The sequence below is a fragment of the Camelina sativa genome, chromosome 2, assembly GCF_030686135.1.
Source record: "Camelina sativa cultivar CO46 ecotype springtype chromosome 2, ASM3068613v1".
Classification (NCBI taxonomy): Eukaryota; Viridiplantae; Streptophyta; class Magnoliopsida; order Brassicales; family Brassicaceae; genus Camelina; species Camelina sativa.
Genome location: NC_141881.1, coordinates 18,652,021 through 18,674,857, shown reverse-complemented (window position 1 = coordinate 18,674,857; position 22,837 = coordinate 18,652,021). Strand labels below are relative to the sequence as shown.

Genomic DNA, 22,837 nt, shown 5'->3' with positions numbered 1-22,837 from the left:
AAATCGGCACTGCTCATTGGTCACGCGCAAATTTCTGGGAGACCGTTACAATCTGATGACTAGCAACATAGGTGAATCGTTGAACAAAGCATTATGGAAGTGTAGGGCGTCACCAATAGTGGAGTTGCTTAAGTTTATTAGGGCTATGTTAACACGCTGGTTCAGTGCAAGGAGGAAAAAGTCTGCGACACACAAGGGGTTGGTAACTCCGGAGGTTGATAAAGAAATGGCAAAAATTTGGTCACAAGTAAGGGGAAACAAGATAGCAACTGTTGAAAGCTTTTATTATGAAATTGTGGGAGGGTTCACCGGGAAACAGCATGTCCTTCTGGATTTGAACAAATGCACTTGCAAGCAATACGACCGACTTAAGATCCCTTGTGGACACGCAATGCTTGCTGCCAACTACCAAGGCATTCCACCAACAACACTAGTAGACGAGTACTATAAGACTACTACATGGGCAGCCACTTACGCAGGAGTAATCAACCCTGAAGTTCATCCCAATGATATTGCTATGGCCGATGAATTTGTTAGGAGGGACCTACTCCCACCAAAGTCCCGGCGGCCAACTGGTAGGCCTATCAAGACTAGCATTCCATCCGGTAAGTTTTATCTATTTATTCTACTGTTTCTCATTCGAGTGATCATGTATTAACTTCTACTCTTCTTTTTCCATGAATCCTTCGACTGGCACTGTCAGAGTTAATAGGTGTTCAAGACGCAACCAGATAGGACAAAAACAACATTTCTACTTGCACCAATCCAATTACATGCTGTTTCACCTTCTCCAGAAAGTTATGTTTTGAGAGCAAGGAGTAATTTAATTTCACCTTCTTAACCAGTCTCTTACTTGCTCTCCCTTTTTTATTGCAAACTATTGTGCCTTTAAGTCTGCGGCAATATTAGGCTCACTTTTGAGTTATGAAACGTTACAATGCTAATCTCTTGCCTTCTATGTAGAATTACTGGTCTCGTTCCATCCATATGGATACCTACTTGTGGACAGCATTAGATTAGCAAAAAATTACACATTCTAAGCCATGTTTATATTGTTACTAAACGTTCTAATCTGAATTACAATTTATAGTAGGACTACGTTCCCCCATAAATCCATCCAATGAGAACCCAAAAGAATACGATCGTGTACACAATCCTAATTATTATCGAATGCTTTAAATAGAATCTATTCATATGGACTGCAATATAATCATTTCTCTTATTGACTAACCGTGACCACCAAAAGCAATCCACATGGACAACACTTTTATCCGACTTATTGGTGGATGATCCATTGTTACATTTTATCAAATTGCATTGTCTCGTAACGATTCATAGTACATCCAAATACATTGTACCGTTTCGATCAGTCTAAATTATATGTGCCCTCTAAATCATTTTACATGTCCAATTTTACATATCCACATGTCCACATGTCCACATATCCACATGGATACGTATCTAAAATTATCCAAATATAGATCACATTTGCTAAAATGGTACTGTATAATTCACGATAAAGTTAAGGATTGTGAATAATATAGAAGAAAGATAAATTAAAAACGGAGAATGATATCTTGTGTTTTTATGAGTTTTTAAAGCTTAATTCTTCATTGTTTTGTGCATATTCATGAGCATTTAGGTTGTTTAGGCTGCATTGTGCATCAAGTTGGTATTTCAGGTATTGGAATGGAGATATGCAAGGAAAGTGTTCTTTGGAGCCAAATAAGTCAAGGATTTGCAAGGAAATGGAAATGAAGGCAAGAAGGGCATGCAATCGACCAGCCAATCGACCATTTGGTCGATCAACACATTCCGGATTCGCGGACTTCAAACAATCGAGCAACCGATCGACCAAATGGTCGATCAAGACTCTATCGGATCCTTCGGACATGACACAGGACAAGCCGATCGACCAATGCGATCGACCAAATGGTCGATCGAGACACAAGCTGGACCTGAGCGAAAATTCGGAGACTTAGACAATCGATCGAGCAATCGACCAAATGGTCGATCGAGACGCAATCGAGACTTCGGACTTCGCGGATCGAGACTTCGGGACTTCAAGCGATCGTCCGACCGATCGACCAAATGGTCGATCATGTAAGAGAACCAATCGACCAAATGGTCGATCAAGTGGTCGATCGTGTGCCTTTTTGAGACCAAAACCCGGTTTGTTCCGGTTTTCTCTGAATTGTTTAATTTTAATCCGGTTTGTTCCGGTTTAGTTTATGTTTTCCTATAAATACTCGAACCCTAATTGTGGAGACTTATCTCTTATCTTATCATTTATCTCTTGGATTAGTTTTTGTTAAGTAGCCACCTAGGGTTCTTAAGCATTTCCATACTTGGTTTTGTTGGATTCTTGGTGGATTTCCAGTTTTAATAGCAATTTGCCTTTCAAATCTCTTAATCTACAAGCTTTTATTATGATTTCACAAAGACAAACCTCTTTCCTTTGTGTGATCATGATGATTAGTGAGTAGATCTCTTAAGAACTTTGGGCTTGGTAGATTAGGGAGATAGATGATTGATCTTTGATGTCTAGGGTTTATTTTATGCATTTCCTATATTGATTAGTGATAATATTGCTAGATAGCCTTGATCAAGCTTAAATCTAGACTTTAGGATTTCCATGCCCATAAGGTGTTTGATGAAATTCCTGAACCAAACTTTTTAAGAGCTTTGCATTCCTAGCCAATGGAAATTGATGATTAGGGTGCTTAGTGGAGTTTGAACTTGTTCTTAATGCTTGCTTGTCTTTTTATTACCTTTGGAAATTGTTGATTATCATTTGACTAGCATAGGATCTCTATCATGGAAATGAATTGATTTGCATTATTTTTCTAACCATAGGATTGTTCTAGATTGTTACTTAGACATCTAGGATTGATTAGCTATCTCCCAAGTCAATTACCTTGCCAAAGGTTCTCTTGTTAATTTTTGATTTTCAGTATATTTGCTATTTGAGTTTGTTTGCCTTGAGTTTGCTTGGTCTTGTTTACTTTATTTGAGTCATTTTGTTAGTTAAGATTGTGACAAAGAACCTTATACTTGATTAAGAGTAGATTAAGCATTTTGTGTATTCTTGGTGTGTTGGTTGATTGCAAATTGTGGAATGATAAATAATTGATACTGAAAGTTACTACATCAATTTGGCGCCGTTGCCCGTTTGCTTTTGAATTGACCATTAGGATTTTAACTTTGCTTGAGACTATTCATTTACTTTGCACTGTTTGTTACTTGGATTGGATTGGTGGGTTGTCTTTGATTTTCAGGTTGTATGAACTTGAGAAGCCACGGCCTAGCCAACTTGTTTCAGCCTGTGGACGACATTAACTTACTTGAACGAGAGAACCGCCGTTTAGCCCGCCAAGCCATGGAGAACAACCCTCCTCCAGCCGCTGCTCATAATGGAAATGAGCAGCCCAACCAAAACCAAGCTCCTATCCATCCTCCATGACAACCTCGAGTCATTGGAGCCTTTGATCAACCGAACATTCATGGGAACCGCCAAGGAATCAGAGCACCAGCTGTTGAGAACAACAACTACGAAATCAAGTCCAGTCTTATCAACATGGTGCAAAGCTCAAAGTTCCATGGTCTGCCTATGGAAGACCCTCTTGACCACTTGGATCAGTTTGACATGATGTGTGGAACAGTTAAAATCAATGGTATCTCGGACGATGCATTCAAACTCCGCCTCTTTCCGTTTTCTCTTGGAGATAGAGCTAGGACATGGGAGAAGAACCTACCATTGGGATCCATCACTTCGTGGGATCAATGCAAGAGAGCCTTCCTCTCCAAGTTCTTCTCAACTACAAGAACAGAAAGGTTGAGAAATGAGATATCAAGCTTTGCACAAAAGGGAAATGAGAGTTTTTGTGAAACATGGGAGAGATTCAAGGGCTATACTATGCAATGTCCTCATCATGGTTTCTCCAAGGAGTCTCTTCTTAGCACATTGTATAGAGGAGTGCTACCAAAGATAAGGATGTTGCTTGACACAGCAAGTAATGGAAACTTTCTTGGCCAAGATGTTGATATTGGTATGACTTTGGTGGATAATCTTGCTCAAAGTGATGGTAACTATAGGGAGGATTATGATCGAACTACAAGAGATCATTCTGATATGAATGAGCATCACCGCAAGGAGATCAAAGCATTGAATGAAAAGATGGATAAGATGCTTCTTGCCACTCAAAAGCCAGTCCACTTTGTCAATGAATGTGAACTTTATCAAGAAGGTATGGAAGCTTGTGTTGAGAGACAAGAAGAGGTCAATTATGTTGGTGGCCAAGGCTATAACAAGTTCAATCCTAATTACCGCAACCACCCTAACCTCTCTTACCGCAGCACCAATGTGGAGAACCCACAAGATCAGTCATATCCACCCCAAAATCTACCTGGTTTCCCTTCCCAACCCAACTATTAGCCTCAACCTCAAGGAAACTACCAAGCCAAGCCTCAAAGCTATTCCCAACCTCAACAACAACTGACTGCACCACATCCTCAAGGTCAAGTAGATGACACAAATGCTCTACTTAGGCAACTCCTAGAAGGACAAGGAAGAGGAGCCATTGAACTTGCTACACAAATGAAAGCCATACACAACAAGGTTGACAATGTCTATGGTGAGTTAAATGCTACGTTTGAAAGGTTGCAAACACAGGTCCAGGGACAAGCTTCTTCCTCTTCAACAAAACAAATGGGTTCTCTACCGGGAAAATCAGAACAAAACCCAAAGGCGTTTTGCAATGCCATCTTCAAGGAAGAAGTGAACAGGGTTAGTAGTATGAGTTTCGAAAAATCAAAAGTGGATAGCCATGCTGATGAGAATGAAAGGTCTATTGAAGAGATCTCTTCTCTCCTATATGGTTCTGCTGCTGAGAGTTTGGTGGTTGCTAAAGTTGAGAAATCTGGGAAGGGATCAAGGGGTAAGGAAATAGTTGCCAAGGAGGTTGAAAAGAAAGATGAACCAAGTGTTGCTCTTCCTCTTTATATTCCTCCAATTCCATTTCCACAAAGGGTTCTTACAAAGGCCAAAAAGAAAGTTCTCTCAAGTTTCAAAGCTAATATGAATAGAGTTGGAGCACCTTTGCCTCATGTGGATAGCTTGTCTCAAGTTCCTAGCCATATAGGGTTCATCAAAGCTATTCTAGCAAACAGAGCAAAGGTGGAAAAGATCATGGGAATTTTTGATTCACCAAGTGAAGAACAACCAAGTCCAAAAACACTTTCCAAGCTTGAAGATCCAGGCAGATTCACTACACCTTGCTCACTTGGTGCTTTACAACTTGATGATGCCTTGTGTGATTCAGGAGCAAGTGTTAATGTGATGTCACTTGAGATGGTAAAGAGTCTTGGGATCAAAGATATGAAGCAACCCTCTTCTTCCATCACATTTGGAGATGCCTCTTCAAAATCTCCACTTGGTTTGATTGAGAACTATCCACTCAAGGTTGGTGATTGCACAGTTCCAACAGACTTCATGGTAGTTAAGATGAAAGAAACCAACAAGCTCCCTCTCATACTAGGAACTCCATTTCTCAACACTGTGGGTGCAAGCATTGATTTCCCAAATAAGAGAGTAACTCTTATTCATGTGAACCCCAACCTATCATATCCTATCAAGCCTTCCTCTACAATGTTTTGTGGAACAATCATTAGTGAAGAACTGGCAACTAAGGAAGAGCATAGAGACTTGAATGATCAACATCAAGAGCTCCAAGTTGATAAAGTGGGGATTAAAGAGACTACAAAGCTTGATGAGGACATTTTGGATGGTGAGTGTTTAGACTCTTTATTTGATGACCTCAAAGGAGATTCAAGAGAAGGGGATTTGGGTCAAACAAATAAAGTTGTTGACAAGAAGAAGAGGAAGAAGAAACAAAACCACCTTCCCACCATTGTTTCTTCTCCTATGACTTTGTGTTTGCATCCCTTGGGGCTTGTTGATGGAGCAATAGAGTACAAAGTGAAGCACAAAGGTTCTTCTTCACCCTTTGCAAGTGTCAAAGCCAAGCTAGCTCCCAACTATCATTATGACAAGGATAAGCTTCATGAACTTCTCTCAAGTGACATTACTTTCAACCTCCATCCTCCATCCACCAATTCAGCAGGATCTCAAGGGAGCACTAAAGCTCCTCCTATCACTCCATTCCCTAAGGTTCACAACTAGGGCCAAGATATGGTCCTAACTTTCCATTGTATATATCATTTGAGTCTTGTTTTCTTTATTTTGTTAGTCTTTCTCTTGGACTTTTCTCACACAGAGACTGTGTGAATTAAGTTTGGGGGAGAGACTAACCATCTAACATTGTGTTCTGTTTTGATTTTCTTGTTTTGTGTGATGCATTGTTAATAGCTATGTTTTGAGAAAAATCAAAAAAAAATTTGAAAATTTTCAAAAACCAAAAACAAATGCATGTAGCTTTGCATATTCATTCTTATGTTTAGGATTGAGTCTAGAAGCATTTAGTATGCATTTTCATTTGCATTTGGGATAATAATGAAATTGCCTTGTAAAGGTTGAGTTTTAGGGTTGAACCCAAAGCCCTCATGTATAGTTCATTGGTGCTTGATTAATCTTTGGGAAAAAATGAAGAATCTAGGCCTAAAAGCATTGTGTCACTTGAAAGCATTTTCATCTAGTGTAAAGCTTGCTTGATAATTGCTGCATCTCTATATTATATGGACTTTAATTTGATCTTTAAATTATATTGCATATGGACTATGAATGCTTGCTCATGGAATTTTCATTTGGGTTAACTATCTCTTTTTGCCACTCTATATTCGTTTAACCCAATCTCTTGCCACACCTTTGAACCCCAGCCTTTTCTTTCAAGCCTTGTATTGATTTGTTGAGTGAGGCCTCTTCTTGATAATGCTATAGGTTGTGAAATCTTGAGAGTATTGAGAATGACAAAGAACTGGCTCTTGATTTAGCTAGGCTTGGAATCTTTATAGCTGGCTAATAGGACTGGTTTTGAAAGAAATAGGTGGTTAGGATGTTGATTTGGGTTCAAGTTTGGGAACAAGAGAGAATAAGAAGGGAAATAAAGGTTTACTTGGTCAAAAGAAAAGAAAAATCTCTAAGGTTAAGTTAATTATAAGCTCTAAGCCTCAAAGAAAAGGGATAGAAAGTATTGCTATAGTCTCCTAGAATCAAATTGAAAAGATTAAGAAAAAAAAAATGAAGCAAGATTGGGAGTATAGCATAGAATGAATAAGAAAGAAAATGAGCTAGTGTTTAAAGCAAGAATAGCCTTAGAGATTCAATAAAAATAAAGGAATAAGACCATAAGTAAAAAAAAAAAAAAGGGTTAAGTTGAATAAGGTTGAGTTTTTGGGTTTAAAAGAAAGATAAGAAAGAAGAGAAAAAGGGGTAGAAAAGATTTTAGGTGGGTAGAACATCAAGAGCTAAGCTTTGTATGCCCAAATTATTCTTGGTCTTAGATAGATTTCATGACTGTCTACAATTTCTCTTTGTTTGAGAGTTAACCACCAAAAAACTCCAATATCCAACTACTTTGTAAAACAGCCTTTACCTTAAACCAGTTGAGATTGATTTGTTTTCCATTTGCAAGATCACACCAAACACTTTAATGAATGTGAGAGAGATGTTCAATAGGATTGCAAGTCTTTGCCAATAGATTGAAGATGAACTAGAGTGATGCATTGTGTTTTGAGCATAGAAAAATATTTGTAAGGACTTTGATTGATCTTAGTACCATTGAATTACATCTTAGGACTTTGGTTTGAATCCTTTGTCTCATGCCTTGTGGTTCTGAGTCCCATCTTTAATCCTCTCTCCCTTGTTTTTCACTTGGTTTTTGCTAGAGGACTAGCAAAGTATAAGTTTGGGGGAGTTGATATCTTGTGTTTTTATGAGTTTTTAAAGCTTAATTCTTCATTGTTTTGTGCATATTCATGAGCATTTAGGTTGTTTAGGCTGCATTGTGCATCAAGTTGGTATTTCAGGTATTGGAATGGTGATATGCAAGGAAAGTGTGCTTTGGAGCCAAATAAGTCAAGGATTTGCAAGGAAATGGAAATGAAGGCAAGAAGGCCATGCAATCGACCAGCCAATCGACCATTTGGTCGATCAACACATTGTCGGATTCGCGGACTTCAAACAATCGAGCAACCGATCGACCAAATGGTCGATCAAGACTCTATCGGACCCTTTGGACATGACACAGGACAAGACGATCGACCAATGCGATCGACCAAATGGTCGATCGAGACACAAGCTGGACCTGAGCAAAACTTCGGAGACTTGGACAATCGATCGAGCAATCGACCAAATGGTCGATCGAGACACAATCGAGACTTCGGACTTCGCGGATCGAGACTTCGGGACTTCAAGCGATCGACCGACCGATCGACCAAATGGTCGATCACGAAAGAGAACCAATCGACCAAATGGTCGATCAAGTGGTCGATCGTGTGCTTTTTTGAGACCAAAACCCGGTTTGTTCCGGTTTTCTCTGAATTGTTTAATTTTAATCAGGTTTGTTCCGGTTTAGTTTATGTTTTCCTATAAATACTCCAACCCTAATTGTGGAGACTTATCTCTTATCTTATCATTTATCTCTTGGATTAGTTTTTGTTAAGTAGCCACCTAGGGTTCTTAAGCATTTCCATACTTGGTTTTGTTGGATTCTTGGTGGATTTCCAGTTTTAATAGCAATTTGCCTTTCAAATCTCTTAATCTACAAGCTTTTATTATGATTTCACAAAGACAAACCTCTTTCCTTTGTGTGATCATGATGATTAGTGAGTAAATCTCTTAAGAACTTTGGCCTTGGTAGATTAGGGAGATAGATGGTTGATCTTTGATGTCTAGGGTTTATTTTATGCATTTCATATCTTGATTAGTGATAATATTGCTAGATAGCCTTGATCAAGCTTAAATCTAGACTTTAGGATTTCCATGCCCATAAGGTGTTTGATGAAATTCCTGAACCAAACTTTTTAAGAGCTTTGCATACCTAGCCAATGGAAATTGATGATTAGGGTGCTTAGTGGAGTTTGAACTTGTTCTTAATGCTTGCTTGTCTTTTGATTACCTTTGGAAATTGTTGATTATCATTTGACTAGCATAGGATCTCTATCATGGAAATGAATTGATTTGCATTAGTGTTCTAACCATAGGATTGTTATAGATTGTTAGTTAGACATCTAGGATTGATTAGCTATCTCCCAAGTCAATTACCTTGCCCAAGGTTCTCTTGTTAATTCTTGATTTTCAGTATATTTGCTATTTGAGTTTGTTTGCCTTGAGTTTGCTTGGTCTTGTTTACTTTATTTGAGTCATTTTGTTAGTTAAGATTGTGACAAAGTACCTTATACTTGATTAAGAGTAGATTAAGCATTTTGTGTATTCTTGGTGTGTTGGTTGATTGCAAATTGTGGATTGATAAATAATTGATACTGAAAGTTACTACATCAGAGAACAATGTTATAAATAGAGAGGATGTTGTGAGAAATAACGTGGTTTACAGAGTTCGAAAATAAGAAAAAGACAACATAAAAATCTGACATAACACTACTAATAGTTGAATTAAGCTTCCACTTTAGACCAATCAATTGGAGGAGGAACCCGACACTTTGCGGCATCGGCTGCCACAACTTCACGCAACTCCTCAAGCCTCTACAACTCTCCCACCAAATCCTCAATTTCCAGACTCAGGATGTCATTCACTAGATCGAATTTTGCATCGATGGCGTCCACTTGATGAAGGAGGGCTGTTTTTTCTTCCTTCTTCTTCATATGATCCTCCATCATATGAATGATTGCAATGTAGTGATCCCTTGTCTCCGTCTCGGTCACCTCACGTGTCTTAGTTAGCGCGGCTCGCATGGCCTCCAGAACCTCCCCTTCCCATTCAAAATCATCATTCCTTTTGGGCCGTTTACTCGAACTGGCTCCTGCGGTTGGCTCCTCTGCGAAGCGTTTAGGACGTCCTCTTGAACCCTCTCCGGACATTGCTGCACTATTGAAATGAAATTGTTGCTTGAAGGTAACACAATAGTGTCGGGGGACAATGCGAGGAGTTTTATAGGGGTCATGATCGAATAGGCAGATAAAGCGAATGAGACGATTGAATGAATATAGACAGATCCAATCGATACAATGAATTATTGGGAATCGAAACGATACAACGTTTGCGAGTCATTTAGAGTTACCAAAACGATGACCACATTTCGACTGCAATCCCAACTTAATATTGGCTGGGTTTCGCTGATTAAGTACAAATCTTTGTCTCGGTTAACAAGGCACAATTTTGGTTCGGTTAACAATTCATTACTTAGCAAAATACAAAAAAACCCTTCAAGCATTATTGAATAGAATCTACCCTTATGGACAACAATAGAATCTATCCACATGGACAGAAATATTATCAATTTCGTATAGAATAACTGTATCCACAAAACACTATCCACATGGATAACACTTGTTAGCGACTTATTGTTGAATTATCCATTGTTACGATTTATCACTTTTCATTGTCTCGTAACGATTCATTGTACATCCAAATACATTGTACCGTCGCTAACAGTCTAAATTAATTGTGCCTTTTCGATCATTGTACCCTTTCAATTTCTCTACCTACATTCGATGTATCGTTTTCCTCTCTTCAATCATACCACCTATAAATATCCAATAAATCTCGTCTCAATCTACTTCATCTTCTTCTCTTCATCGATATCATCTTCTTCTTCTTCAAACATTGCGTCTATGGCCGGGGAGACTTCCAGAAAACGTGCAAAACACTTGGCAGACTGTGGAGCCGAAGCAACAGGGCAAAGAACCATGGCCAGAGGGAGTTTCGGTAAACGACCTTCTCGCTCATCCGATTTCGACTGGGAAGACAAAACACTGGACACCCTGAAGGAAACTTTTCAGAAGACGCGAGTCATGACTGAAAAGGAGACAACCGAGCGCTTCACTGCAATTCTTCATATGCTGAAAGATCATCATCAGAAGAAGGAAGACGCTACTGCCCTCGTCCATCAAGTGGACCTAATTAAGTTAGACGATAGCCCAACTTAATCAAATTTTGGGAGGAGAACTTCTCGACATGGAGGCAGAGTACAAGAGGCTAGAGGAGATGCTAGAGGTGGTGCAGGGCGATGCAGATCAGTGTGTTGTTCCTCCTCCTATCGACTAGGACAAACTTGGAGTTAATTTCAACGCTTAGTAGCACCACCTATACTCCTATTTCTATTTCTATTTTTATCTAATGTAATATTTATCTACATTACAAACTCCTTTTACTATATAATATGCGTAATGGATTTCTGTTTACAATTATATTTTTTATGTCAGTATGCCTAATGAATATCTATTACATCCATTACAACTTATCTTACCATCAAAAACTTGTATCCTCATAAGAACTCATGTGGACAGCGGGTGCTGAATTGTGTTGACACACATCCTCGTGGATACCAAACCCTTTGATCATCACCCACACCCATCCACGTGACCTTTACACTATTAAATCTACGGAAACAGCTTCCCTCCCACATTCTCATAACCATGAACCACATTGTTAACGTCAATATTATCATTTTAAATAGAATCTATCCATATGGACAGCAATATTATCATTATTGATACAAAATTCATGAATACCATCCATATGGATACCTTCAGATAAGAATTTACACCCAACTAACATGAAACAGAGAATAAAACCTTAAATAAAGCACTTTCTGAAACCTAGCACACTTTAAATATAAATTAAGCTGAGCATCCACATGTGAACCATCCATAGCTGACCATCCACATGGCTACCAAAACCTTAACTAAAAATGGACTCACATCTACCATGGATGCATAGTTGCGGTCAATGTTAGTCATCTAATTAAACCTACAGCCATAAATAACTACACCAAACGTTAAACGTTAAGCATCTAAAAATACAAACTTACAGTTCGGATTTAAAACAGAAAAACAACTACTAATAAAACACACAAATTAGACTACACAGACCACACCGCTAACAAATGTCAATTATTCCTTCTCTGACGTATAGATAGGGGCAACTAATTCAGTGTAGATGTCCATTGCATATTGAGCTCTAAATTCATCCACAATCTCGTCTGTGATTGCCGCCATCTGTTCTACTCCATTGTCATTCGCAAGAATCTCAAGAAACTTCATTGCTACCGGGCCACAATCACCACAACGCTTGTTCACATAAATGCCGTCATATCTAACCCATTTGAACGGCTCAACACCATGATCTTGGGACCTGGGTGGCTTGCAAAATTTCCTAATGATATACGGTAGCATCTCTACAACAGGAGCGACGAACCTCGCCACCTTTCTTATATCATACAATTCAACATTGGGATCAACGATGAAAACGCACCAGTTTGGTAGATTTATGGCGAGTCCTACCCAATGCTCGTTTTGCCATATCATCGGCATATATATAGTGTCAATAGTAACAAACCAGTCTAAAGGACTACCAGGAAAATAGCGGTCCAATAATCCTTTCCACTGCACCCTCGCTGGCTTCCTCACAACTGAAAAAGTCTTGTACTTCCGCAAAAGGAAGTTCCCAAGCCAAGGTGAGGCAAAAGTCGAACGCTCCTTCTCAAGGACATATCTATGTCTTTCTCTTAAGAAAGTCACTAACACCTCAATATGCTGTTTAAGACATTGAATAATGGTCAATAAACTCAATCTAGTAAACTCACAGACAAATTCTTATAAATAAAGTAGGTATTACCAATGTAGACACCCGTTTCTGTGGTTCAGCAAGTTCCAAAAAAAACTTGTTGTTTATGAGGTGACTGCAACGTGTAAGATTTTCACTGCAAGGCATTGTACAATTAGTAAACGACCTACAATAGTATATATTAGAACACCATTAAAAAGTAAAAATCAAAACCAACAATTACGTGTTAGGTGCTTCAGTCAACGTTTTCTCAAAGTATTCAAACAGATTGGTGTCCAGAGGAGGTAACAAATCATGCCCATTAGAAGGAGAGTAAGGGGCCTTCTTCAGTAACAAGATTTTCTTCCCCTTCAGTCAAAACAGCACGCTTTCGCTCCTGTGGAGGAGAAGAATCACTTACATCTACTAGCTTCTCAGGGTCAACCTCTATTTCTTGTAAGATTATATATCATATATTACTAAACATCATCCCTTCACACTAAGCATTCATAGATATATGCCCACAAATTATACCTCCTCTTCATTGCAAGACGAGTCTTCAGCTGCCTCAACGTTTGTCAATGGAACTTCCTCTATATTAGCTCCCTAATCAAACAATATCAAACAACATTAGTTCATCCACATAGATCTCCACAAGTAAAGCGTGAAACATAAAAAATGTACCTCATCCTCTACCTTCTCTGACGCAAGGCTCATTATGGTCTCCGACGCTACCCTCACCTAATCGTTTTCATGTTTTTCCAATGAACAACCATAATAATGACTAGCTAAACCATATAATGTACAAACATTAATATTATTCTACTAAAGAAAATTAATTGAAAAAATATTAATCACCTTATCCTCAACATACTCCCCTACAACGTCTGATACAGGATTCCCCTGTATACGATTCCATATCCATGTGGTCAGTAAAATTACTTGTAGCTAGATATCAAAACAATCGTATACAAAGTCTAATGCTATGACGCAACGTTCTTTCATATAAAACGGTGAAAGATATACCTCATCGCATACTTTCTCGGTGGCTAGGCTAATTATAGTCTCTGAGGCTTCAATAACCTAATGTTTCAGAAAAAAATAACTTAACAGGGTCTAACATAACACAATTACAAGGTAACATAAAGATAAATAAACCAAAATACAAGCTCCCTTTAGACGTGTTATCACCTTCTCTTCAAAATTATCTTTTGCGGCGTCTGCTGCCCCATTTCCCTATCCAAAAAAACCAATGCATATGTTCAGTCAGAGTAATCCTAAAAAAAACAAATCGAAAGTTCAGCAATATTCCCATGTCAACTAATTCCTCTAATATACAAGCATAATTATATGAACATATAAAACATTACTCGGAAAAAAAGACACTAGTTCAGAAAATACTAAACACCTGCTCTCCACAACATCCTTGTTCACCGACGCCTAACACTTGACCCTGTCCACAAACCTGTATCCATGTGAACAATTACATAAGAACAATATCCACAAATCAGTATCCATGTGAACACTACCCCCTGTCCACAACTACTATCTTGTGCGTAAATTTTCTCTTTCTCATAATTGTATGACCATACCATGATTTATCAACAAAAAAAAAATTAAAGGCTAAACTCTTACTAAACTTTTTCTCGATTGTATCTCCTTCAGTGACTAATCCAATTTGTCCCTGCCCACCAAATAGCATCCATGTGTTCAGTTAAATTGAAACAAAAATGAATAATATATCTTACTAGAAGTTTTGCCGCACTATACACAAACGGATACGAGATACTTACCATGTCATTTTCAATGTTCACAGGTTGTGGTGTCTCATTGTTAGGATCAAATAATGACATCAGGATGGTATTCATTTTCATACCCCCATCTTCCAATGTAGATGGTGCAGTACATTCATCCTCTTTAGCTTTCTTCTACAATAAACATCCTTCAAATTATTTAAATTAAGCTTCCTAAGAAACAACTTTTAATTACGAAATATAATCATTCTGATAATTGTTTTACCTCATCTTCACCAGCGATGTCTTTCATCTCTGTATCGTAGATAGGCTTCAAATCAGCTAAATAGGAGACTCCATCAGAGTCCTGCGACATTTTCTATATTTAGTACCCCGTTTTTTACGTCTTAAAATATTTAATCTAATGGTTTCTATGCTTACAGTGATAATAGGTTTGCTTTCAGTGTCATATACTGGTACGTCAACAGAAGACGACATCTCCAGACAACTGGACTCGAACTGTATGTACAAATTCAACCAGATGGATGAATATACATACAGTGAAATTTTAAGGAAGTTTGGAAATTACAAAACCAACTTACCCTCGCTGGCGAAGGAGTCCTTAAAACATCCATCATATCAACAGGAACATTGTCTCCCTGTTCAGTTAATGAGACTCAATGGGGAATTTAACCAATCTAAAAAAATTAAATTATTGTAAAAATGTATCCACGTGACAAAAACAGATTTCTCACCTGCAACTCTTCTTTCGTCTCATCCACCTTTGATGACGAACATTTATGCAAATGAGTTCCCGTCTGCTTTAGCACTACATTCTGTAAGTGACAGTTCAACTAAAACAATGTGATGAAAATATGGGCTAACTATTCGCAAACCTCAATAACCTTTACGGTAAGTCCAGGACCAACTTCTCCGCCCAAGTTTTCATCACAATCATTCTAACACAATGATATGAACAAGGAATTCGTTAATGAGCATATCAAGATAGATAATACATAGTATGGGAAATAGATACTAACCACAGCCGAATAATCAGCAACATATTGACGCCAATTTTGACCACCGTCAAGAATATCCTCCCCACTTGGGTCGACCTCAGATGTCATTACATTCTCGGGCCTATCTTTGGATTTCCTAGTTGAATCAGACACATTATCAACACTAACACCATCCACAGCGTCACCCTACCATGAGATATCCTCGCTATGACCATCAACTGCGTCACTCTGTTTAGGACTGGCCAGACGGTCACTTTTCCTATTCTTACGGGAAACTTGTCTAAATTTTTTTCTCAACAATCTACTCTTTCTAAACGCTTTAAACCTCCCTTCCATTTTCTTGTACTTGCCCTCAATCTTCTTGAACTTCAATTCATATTCACCCCTAAGCTCAACTAACTGCTTCTCGAACAACCACTTGAGTTCAGATAACTCATTACCTTCAATGTCGGCCGCCAAATTACGGCATTTCTTCTTTTTAAAAGTCCCTCCTCTAACGGCAAGTCTTTGCGTTCTACCTCCATCGCGGCAGACAACGTTCTTCCGGTGTACAATCTTCTTCTTATTGTCTCTCACGGTAATTAAAGGCAATGACATATCCCCTCCTGGCCACTCCTTTTTCGAGAATACGTGTCCTCTTCCGATCTGCGCCTCCATATACATTATCTTTCTGTCTTTAACTTCATCATCCCACTCTCCCCATCCCTCTTCGGGTGGATCAACAACACGATAAGGATTAACAACAAGCTGTGGACACCGAAACTTAGTCAGTATACTATCCACGTGGTCACCATCAAAACTAAACAAGAATGTCTTAACAAGAATACCTATCCACATAGTCAACAACTATAGTATCCACGTGGTCACTAAGTAAAACTTAACTGTACCAAAAAAAACACTTACCGTGTCACCGCTTTCAGTCACAAGAATGTCTCTCAAATTAAGGTTGTTCTTGGCAAACACAAGAGAATCCCATTCCAATATGGTCCTCCTGTCATTAGCCCCTGGTATCTTCTCCACCAGACCAGATATGTTGCTATACGCAAGTAACTGTAGTGACAAGGGAAAACCGGCCAAACGTATTGTCTTCTGCTGCAATTTATCTGTGAATGTTGCAATCTCGTCCTTGGTTTTATCCTGAAATCTCAATTTCTTGTTAACATGAGTAATTGGCAACCTACTCTCTGGCCTCATCAAAGCTATTGTCTTCAAGAAAGATTCTCGCCCCCAAGGAAAAGCGAGAAATGCATCTACGTCTTCAAGCATCTCCACATACTTGAAAGTCGGACGATGAGTTTGAGTTTTGGCTATTAGGACACCATCAACAATAATAAGCAGTGCTAGCCGAAGTTTCTTGTTACCATCTTTGACTAATGGGTCTTCGAAGACTTTAATAACATCCGCCAATGTCGTCTTCCTATCTTCTCCAATCAACTCATCCCAGAAACTTTTCTCCTCAGGTTCAGGAACATGGTCGTAATCTGGGTCGTACTCTTCAGGGAACTTACGGCAATCCAAACCAGTAACAGCACCAAACTCAACCAAAGAAAAGCTAAGTGGCTGTCCACCGAACACTGTCCACAATTCATACTTCTGTTTGGATAGTACCTGTCTGCATAGTAGAGCGTGAAGTAACTTGCAAGATATTGGACACTCGGCAACCCGCAAACTAAACAAGGATCCCAACGGTGAATCCAAAATCCGCTCCATCTCAGGTGTCCCTTTAAGCACATCGCGGATTACATTGAGAATCTTGGGCTTAGAGTAGATGTTAAGCCTCGCATCTGGGTAGCGGTCGGTGGCAAATAAACGTTGTGGAAGCCGAATATCCCACTTCGAATTACTCTTCTCCGCCGTTTCTACAATATTTCCCGTTGGTGAAGTAGATTTCTCAATTGAAGGAGGTCTGAAAAAATTAGTTATACGGCGATTACCTGTCATCGAAATAGATTCACGTCCAACGAAGGAAAAGGTCCACGGGAAGAAGAACAAATTTACAAAGAGCGGCGGCGAACAAAAGGATTTACAAAGAAATCGACGGCGGCGGAACTTGGTTACTTCGTGGTTGACGGTTCAAACAGAGATCGACGGCGGCGGATCTAGGTTACTAAAGTGACGAATGAAGATAAATCTCTTTTTACTTCGTGGTCAAAATAAAAAATCGAACCCAATAATTCAGTAAAAAAAAAAAAAAAAATCCTTTAACGCAAAACGATGTCGTAATATAACCTGGTTACAAAACCAGATTCTAGTTACAGGGTATGACAGTAATTTCACAAACTTAAAATGCCCTCTGGACAAGAAGTGTGCCATTTGCACAACTTTCTTACAAAAGTGTGCCACAGTGCCAATCACCCTTCCCTAGAATCAAAATAATATATAAAAAATACATATATACTACCAAAAGTATATGTTTAGGCGTAACAAATCTGACTTCTAATGTTGTGATTGAACGCGTCTATATTGATAGCTTAGTATCCAAGTCAAAACATAATTCGTTTTTTTAAAAAATTTATTTTTAAAAGTGAAAGAAAAATTAAAATTTTTTTTTTTTTTTTGTCAACCATTGGGCCACAACAGGCCGGTCCATTAGCCTAATCCATACATTCGTAGGGAGCGGGACTCGATCCCTGGTGTGATAGTGCCTTGTCCATTAAGCACTTACCTTTGAACACTGCACTAAGATCACTCACGAAAAAAAAAATTATTATTTAAAATTATTCATTTTTATTTTCAATATATTTATATTTTAATTGTTTTATTTGATCATCCTCCTAATAATAATCGTTAGGACCTTTTGTCTTATTTAGAGTTTTTGCTCCTCCTTTTGGTGATAGAGTATCCAGTCATTAAAAAAATAGTTTTTTCTAGAGATTTTTTCCAGTCAAACAAATATTTACAATAGATTCTAGTATTTATTTTCCATTTTTTAAAAATTTTAAATGATATGAATATTTGATTTACGATTTGTTTTTCTAATTTTTGTTATATTTAAAAAGTAATGTTTAACAAATATTCTGTAGAAATTTAATATTTAAAAAAACAGAGATATTCTCAAAGAAATATTTGCAATATATTCTAGTATTTATCTTCTATTACTTTTAAATTTTAAATGAGATATAAAATTTAGATTTCTGATTTTTTTTTTATAAAAAATGGGAAATTTACAATTTATTATATATTATTTATCCATCTAAATCAATTTCAAATAAACATTAATTGTAAATTGTCAAAAAAAACTCTTCCTAATGTTTCTTAATCTTCTTCTTTCTTGAAGAACCTCTGAGATATGAAATCCTGAATTTAATTCATATTCCTTTCTTCTTCTTTCTATCAATTTAAGAGAAAAAATAATATTAGACAGACTTATTATATTGTTTTTTTAAAATAAACAGAATGATAATTGAAATTCCGTCTTCTTTCTTTTATTCAAGAGGGCTAAATAATATATTAGATAAAAAGATTATATTATTTTCAAAAATATAAAAAAAATTATAATCAGAATTTCTTATTCTTTCTATTAATTTAAGAAAAGTATTTCTTAGGCACATATATTATATTATTATTAAGAAAATAGAATTTTAATTTAAATCTATTAGTAAATAGAAAGAAATCCAATTTTTTAGAAAATTACCATAAGTTTTGCATGAATAGAATCCACCATAATTTATACAACTATAACATTAGAAAGAAAAAAACATTAGCATCAATATTATTTTTGAAAATTAAGGATTCAGGTTAACAAAAATTAATACCTGAATTTCATTATATTCAATTTTGTAGATCTACAATTATGATCATCCATGAATTTACCTAAAAAAAAGATTATGAGTTTATTTCAAATTACCAAAGTATAAAACAAAATATAGAGAACAACACAACATACATGTTTTAAAAGGTGGAGAAATTGTTTGATCTTGATTGCCAAACAACCACTACAAAAAGAGGGAATGAAAATTAGAATCTAATGAATAATATAAAAGACCAAAATTATAATACAAAAATAAATTCGAGAACATGATAATAGTTTAGGGGTTTTTTTTTCTTGTTTTTGAGTTATGGAGGATGGTTAGGGTATCTAGTATTTATAATAGTAAACGACCTATGATTTTAGGGTTTTAACTAAGACGGTGTATTCTTGACAGATTTTTTAATAGAAACCCATTTAGATTTTTTTTGCTATTTTTTATGAATTTTGACTTTTAATTCATATGTTTTCGTAATTATTTTTTTAATAATTTGATAAAAATTTAATAAGGGTAAAGATATCCAGATGTGGTGCGTTTCTACAACCTAAACAGGAGAAAAAAGCTTGTCCGAAAATATTTTAAGGGTAATTTTCATTAAGAACAAGAGAGGTCAATTTTTGTGAGATTGAATGTGAGCTCTTTCAACTACTCCTTTAATACATTAGATAGTCATATTGAACCTATTATATATTTTATATCTTATTATATAAAGTTTGATGTCAAAATTACTAATTAACAAGATTGTGACATGTGTCAAAATTACTAATTAATAAGATCGTGACATGTGTCAATTGTATCATTCAGATGTTGACACATGTCAATTTTAAATTTATTAAAATTATAGAAAAAAAATGTAAAAATTCAAAACCTACCATGAAAGGTTTTATATAAAAAGTAAAATAGAGAAAAGAAAACCTAATTTTATTTAAAATATTTATACAGTTTTAAAATTTAGAAAAATTATTATAAGAAAATTATATATATATCATAAAATTTGAAATTATAATATTGTTTACTTATTTTAATTTTAAGTTGCTAATTGTACAAGAAAATATATTACTTTTTATATAAGAAAAAAATGATTGGGAAAAATGATTGTGAATATTACTGTTTCTAAAAAATGTAAATACTCACCTTTACACAAACAAAATTATTGTTGAAAAAAACATAAAAAAAAAAATTGTCTCATATTTTTTTCACCAATCAAATAATTTATTCAATAAGACTGCTATTGTAATATATAAGATAGGAGTATGTATGATTAACATATACGTTTTTGTAACTACACAAATGTTAAAGTAAATAAACATCTATATATATAAAGTTAACTTTACTCATTTCTGGTGCTGCCAAATCAGCCACCCCCTCTATTTAATAAGGCCAAATTTTTGACACAACCCACTAAGCAATTCTTTTTTCTTTGTTTCATATTTCTTTAAAAGCCCAATTTCATATTTCTGTAAAAGGCCAATCCAATAATAATACATGTATTATATGATGTTGAAATAAAACCTTTCTCCAGGAAGCTCCACTCTGCCGTCGGCCGTTGTGCGACCTGAAGCGTCCCTCGGCGATCCTCCACACCCTTTCGTTGTCTTTCCTGACTTCCATCTCCATCGTAATGTCTTCCTCTAAAACGGTAATTCAAGTCTTTCAATGTTGTCTCTTTCAATTGAAGTCCCACTACTTTTTATTCAATAGGTGTAAGTTGAAGTCCTATATAATGTCATCTCCTCTCGTTTCATGCTCTTACAATTTCCTTACACTCTCAAATTTCTCTTTACTTACATGGATTATATAGGACTAGATGAAATTTCTCTTCACAGTTTCCTTTCTCTCTTAAATGTTCAGTGTTCAATCTGCTGAACGGCAGCTAGGTTTTAGTCATTTTTTGGGTTATGAAGGTCTTTACCCTTTCTTTGTTGATATGATTTTCATCTTCGGCTTGAATCAGTATAATCACATGTGTATGGACATATATATATATGTGTGTATTGTATACATGTATTAATAGTTATATCTAATTCATTGAAATTGCTAATTTGCAGAAAAGAAGAAGACTGAAGCTAGAGGATCTGGTGAAATACTCTCACTAATTTGGGTATGTCTCTTTCTTAATTAGATTTTTGTTCGGTTCTTTACTTCTTTTAAATCAGATGTATATATGTTTGTTTATGTATCAATGTATGATTTAAGTATCCCTCCTCATAACACATGTGTCGACGCTGTCATACATGGTTTGTATATAGTTTCGGTCTCCTACCAGAACATATCTGCTTTACCGTTATAGCTCAAGTCGGGGCAACTTATTTCATAGTTGGTGGTTTTTTTGGTTCGCTCAGTATATATTCTATGTTGAGGCTCTAAGTAACAACTCCAATGAGTAATTGGCCTGCTTTCTATAAGAAAAGTATACTACATCGTCCTAGGTAGCTTTTTGGGTCTTTAAATAATAGGTCTTCCAGTTTTTCTGTTATGATATGTTATCAAACTTCAAGCTACATGAATCCATAAACATTCATAGCTAGATCAGCTATTTGTTTCCATGTTGAACTAGATATTATTTTACTCTATGGTTATGTCTATGTAGAATTTAGTTCTCCAAAGAATACTAAAATCGAGATGATATTATATATCTCGGTATTTGATTTTGTTTAATTTCCATGTACATTATGGTATATAGTAGAAAGAGTTAAGAACTATGTTATATCCTTTGTATTAGTTTGGTTTTCATTGCCTCATTTATATGTTTAGACACATCAAATAACTTTAAGATGGGACGAAACAATTGGCATACATGCAGGTTATTCAATGAACAAGATCATATGAATATCAAGCTCAAGTGAATCCTCATGGTTTATGGGGTAAGTTAGATGTAAACCAATTTTTTAAGCATATAATGCCTTTTAACTTTGCTCTACTGTAGTTAAAAAATGCTTAAGTTCAGGACCTCATGTCCAAAACCTACTTATTATTAACTCTTTCGAATTAATCTTACTATAATTAAAGTAGAATATGTAACAAGTTCAAGCTTCATTAGGAAGGTTTATTAGTTTCCTTCTGACATATTCAAGTGAACAATTACTTGAATATTGTGCGTACATAACTTTCATCCAATAATTTATGATTTAGGCTAATGTTTGTTTTTTTCCAGTCGTGGTGTAATCGAGCCTATGCCAGGAAAGCTCAGAGTTCATGTCATCCACTTAACGTTCTCAATTATGCAAATTCCATAGTAATCTCTTGCCCTTTTCATATGACTTTCTTTAATCCAGAAAGAAATGAAGTGTTTACTAAAGAATGTTAAGTACAAGGGTCAAAAGTAATTCATGACCTGGAAGCGAGTCATGTAAAGATTGAATTGTCTTCAAAGATGGAATTGTCTTCATCCTTTTTAAGAAAGATCAGGACCGGGAAGCGATTAAAACCACCATTAGATAGATGGGCATATTGAAGTAACATGAGTTTCTTATTTTGTTATATTTTCCATAAGACATAGTTTAAACCTCTTAAGAATTGAGTTGGGTTCAATATTTATAAGTTGTTCTTACTTTTGTTCATTTTTGCTTGAATTTAAATTTATTACAAATGTTCAATTTACTAGCTCCAAACCAATGAAATGATTTTCTAAAGAGAGGAAAATAGCCAAGTGGAAC

At 36.3% G+C, this 22,837-nt stretch overlaps 1 protein-coding gene and 1 non-coding gene across 2 annotated transcripts; one reads left to right on the top strand and one right to left on the bottom strand.

The window, feature by feature from the left end:
• Positions 1-55: 55 nt before the first annotated feature.
• LOC147948832 (uncharacterized) lies at positions 56-3,463 on the top strand. The gene is made up of 2 exons (XM_087468792.1): positions 56-605; positions 3,279-3,463. Exons 1-2 carry the CDS (start codon positions 56-58, stop codon positions 3,461-3,463), a joined length of 735 nt encoding a protein of 244 aa, XP_087324918.1.
• A 369-nt stretch (positions 3,464-3,832) lies between these two features.
• LOC147948831 (small nucleolar RNA R71) lies at positions 3,833-3,939 on the bottom strand. The gene has a single exon (XR_015585892.1). It is a non-coding gene; the product is annotated as a small nucleolar RNA R71 (small nucleolar RNA).
• Between the last annotated feature and the right edge of the window lie 18,898 nt (positions 3,940-22,837).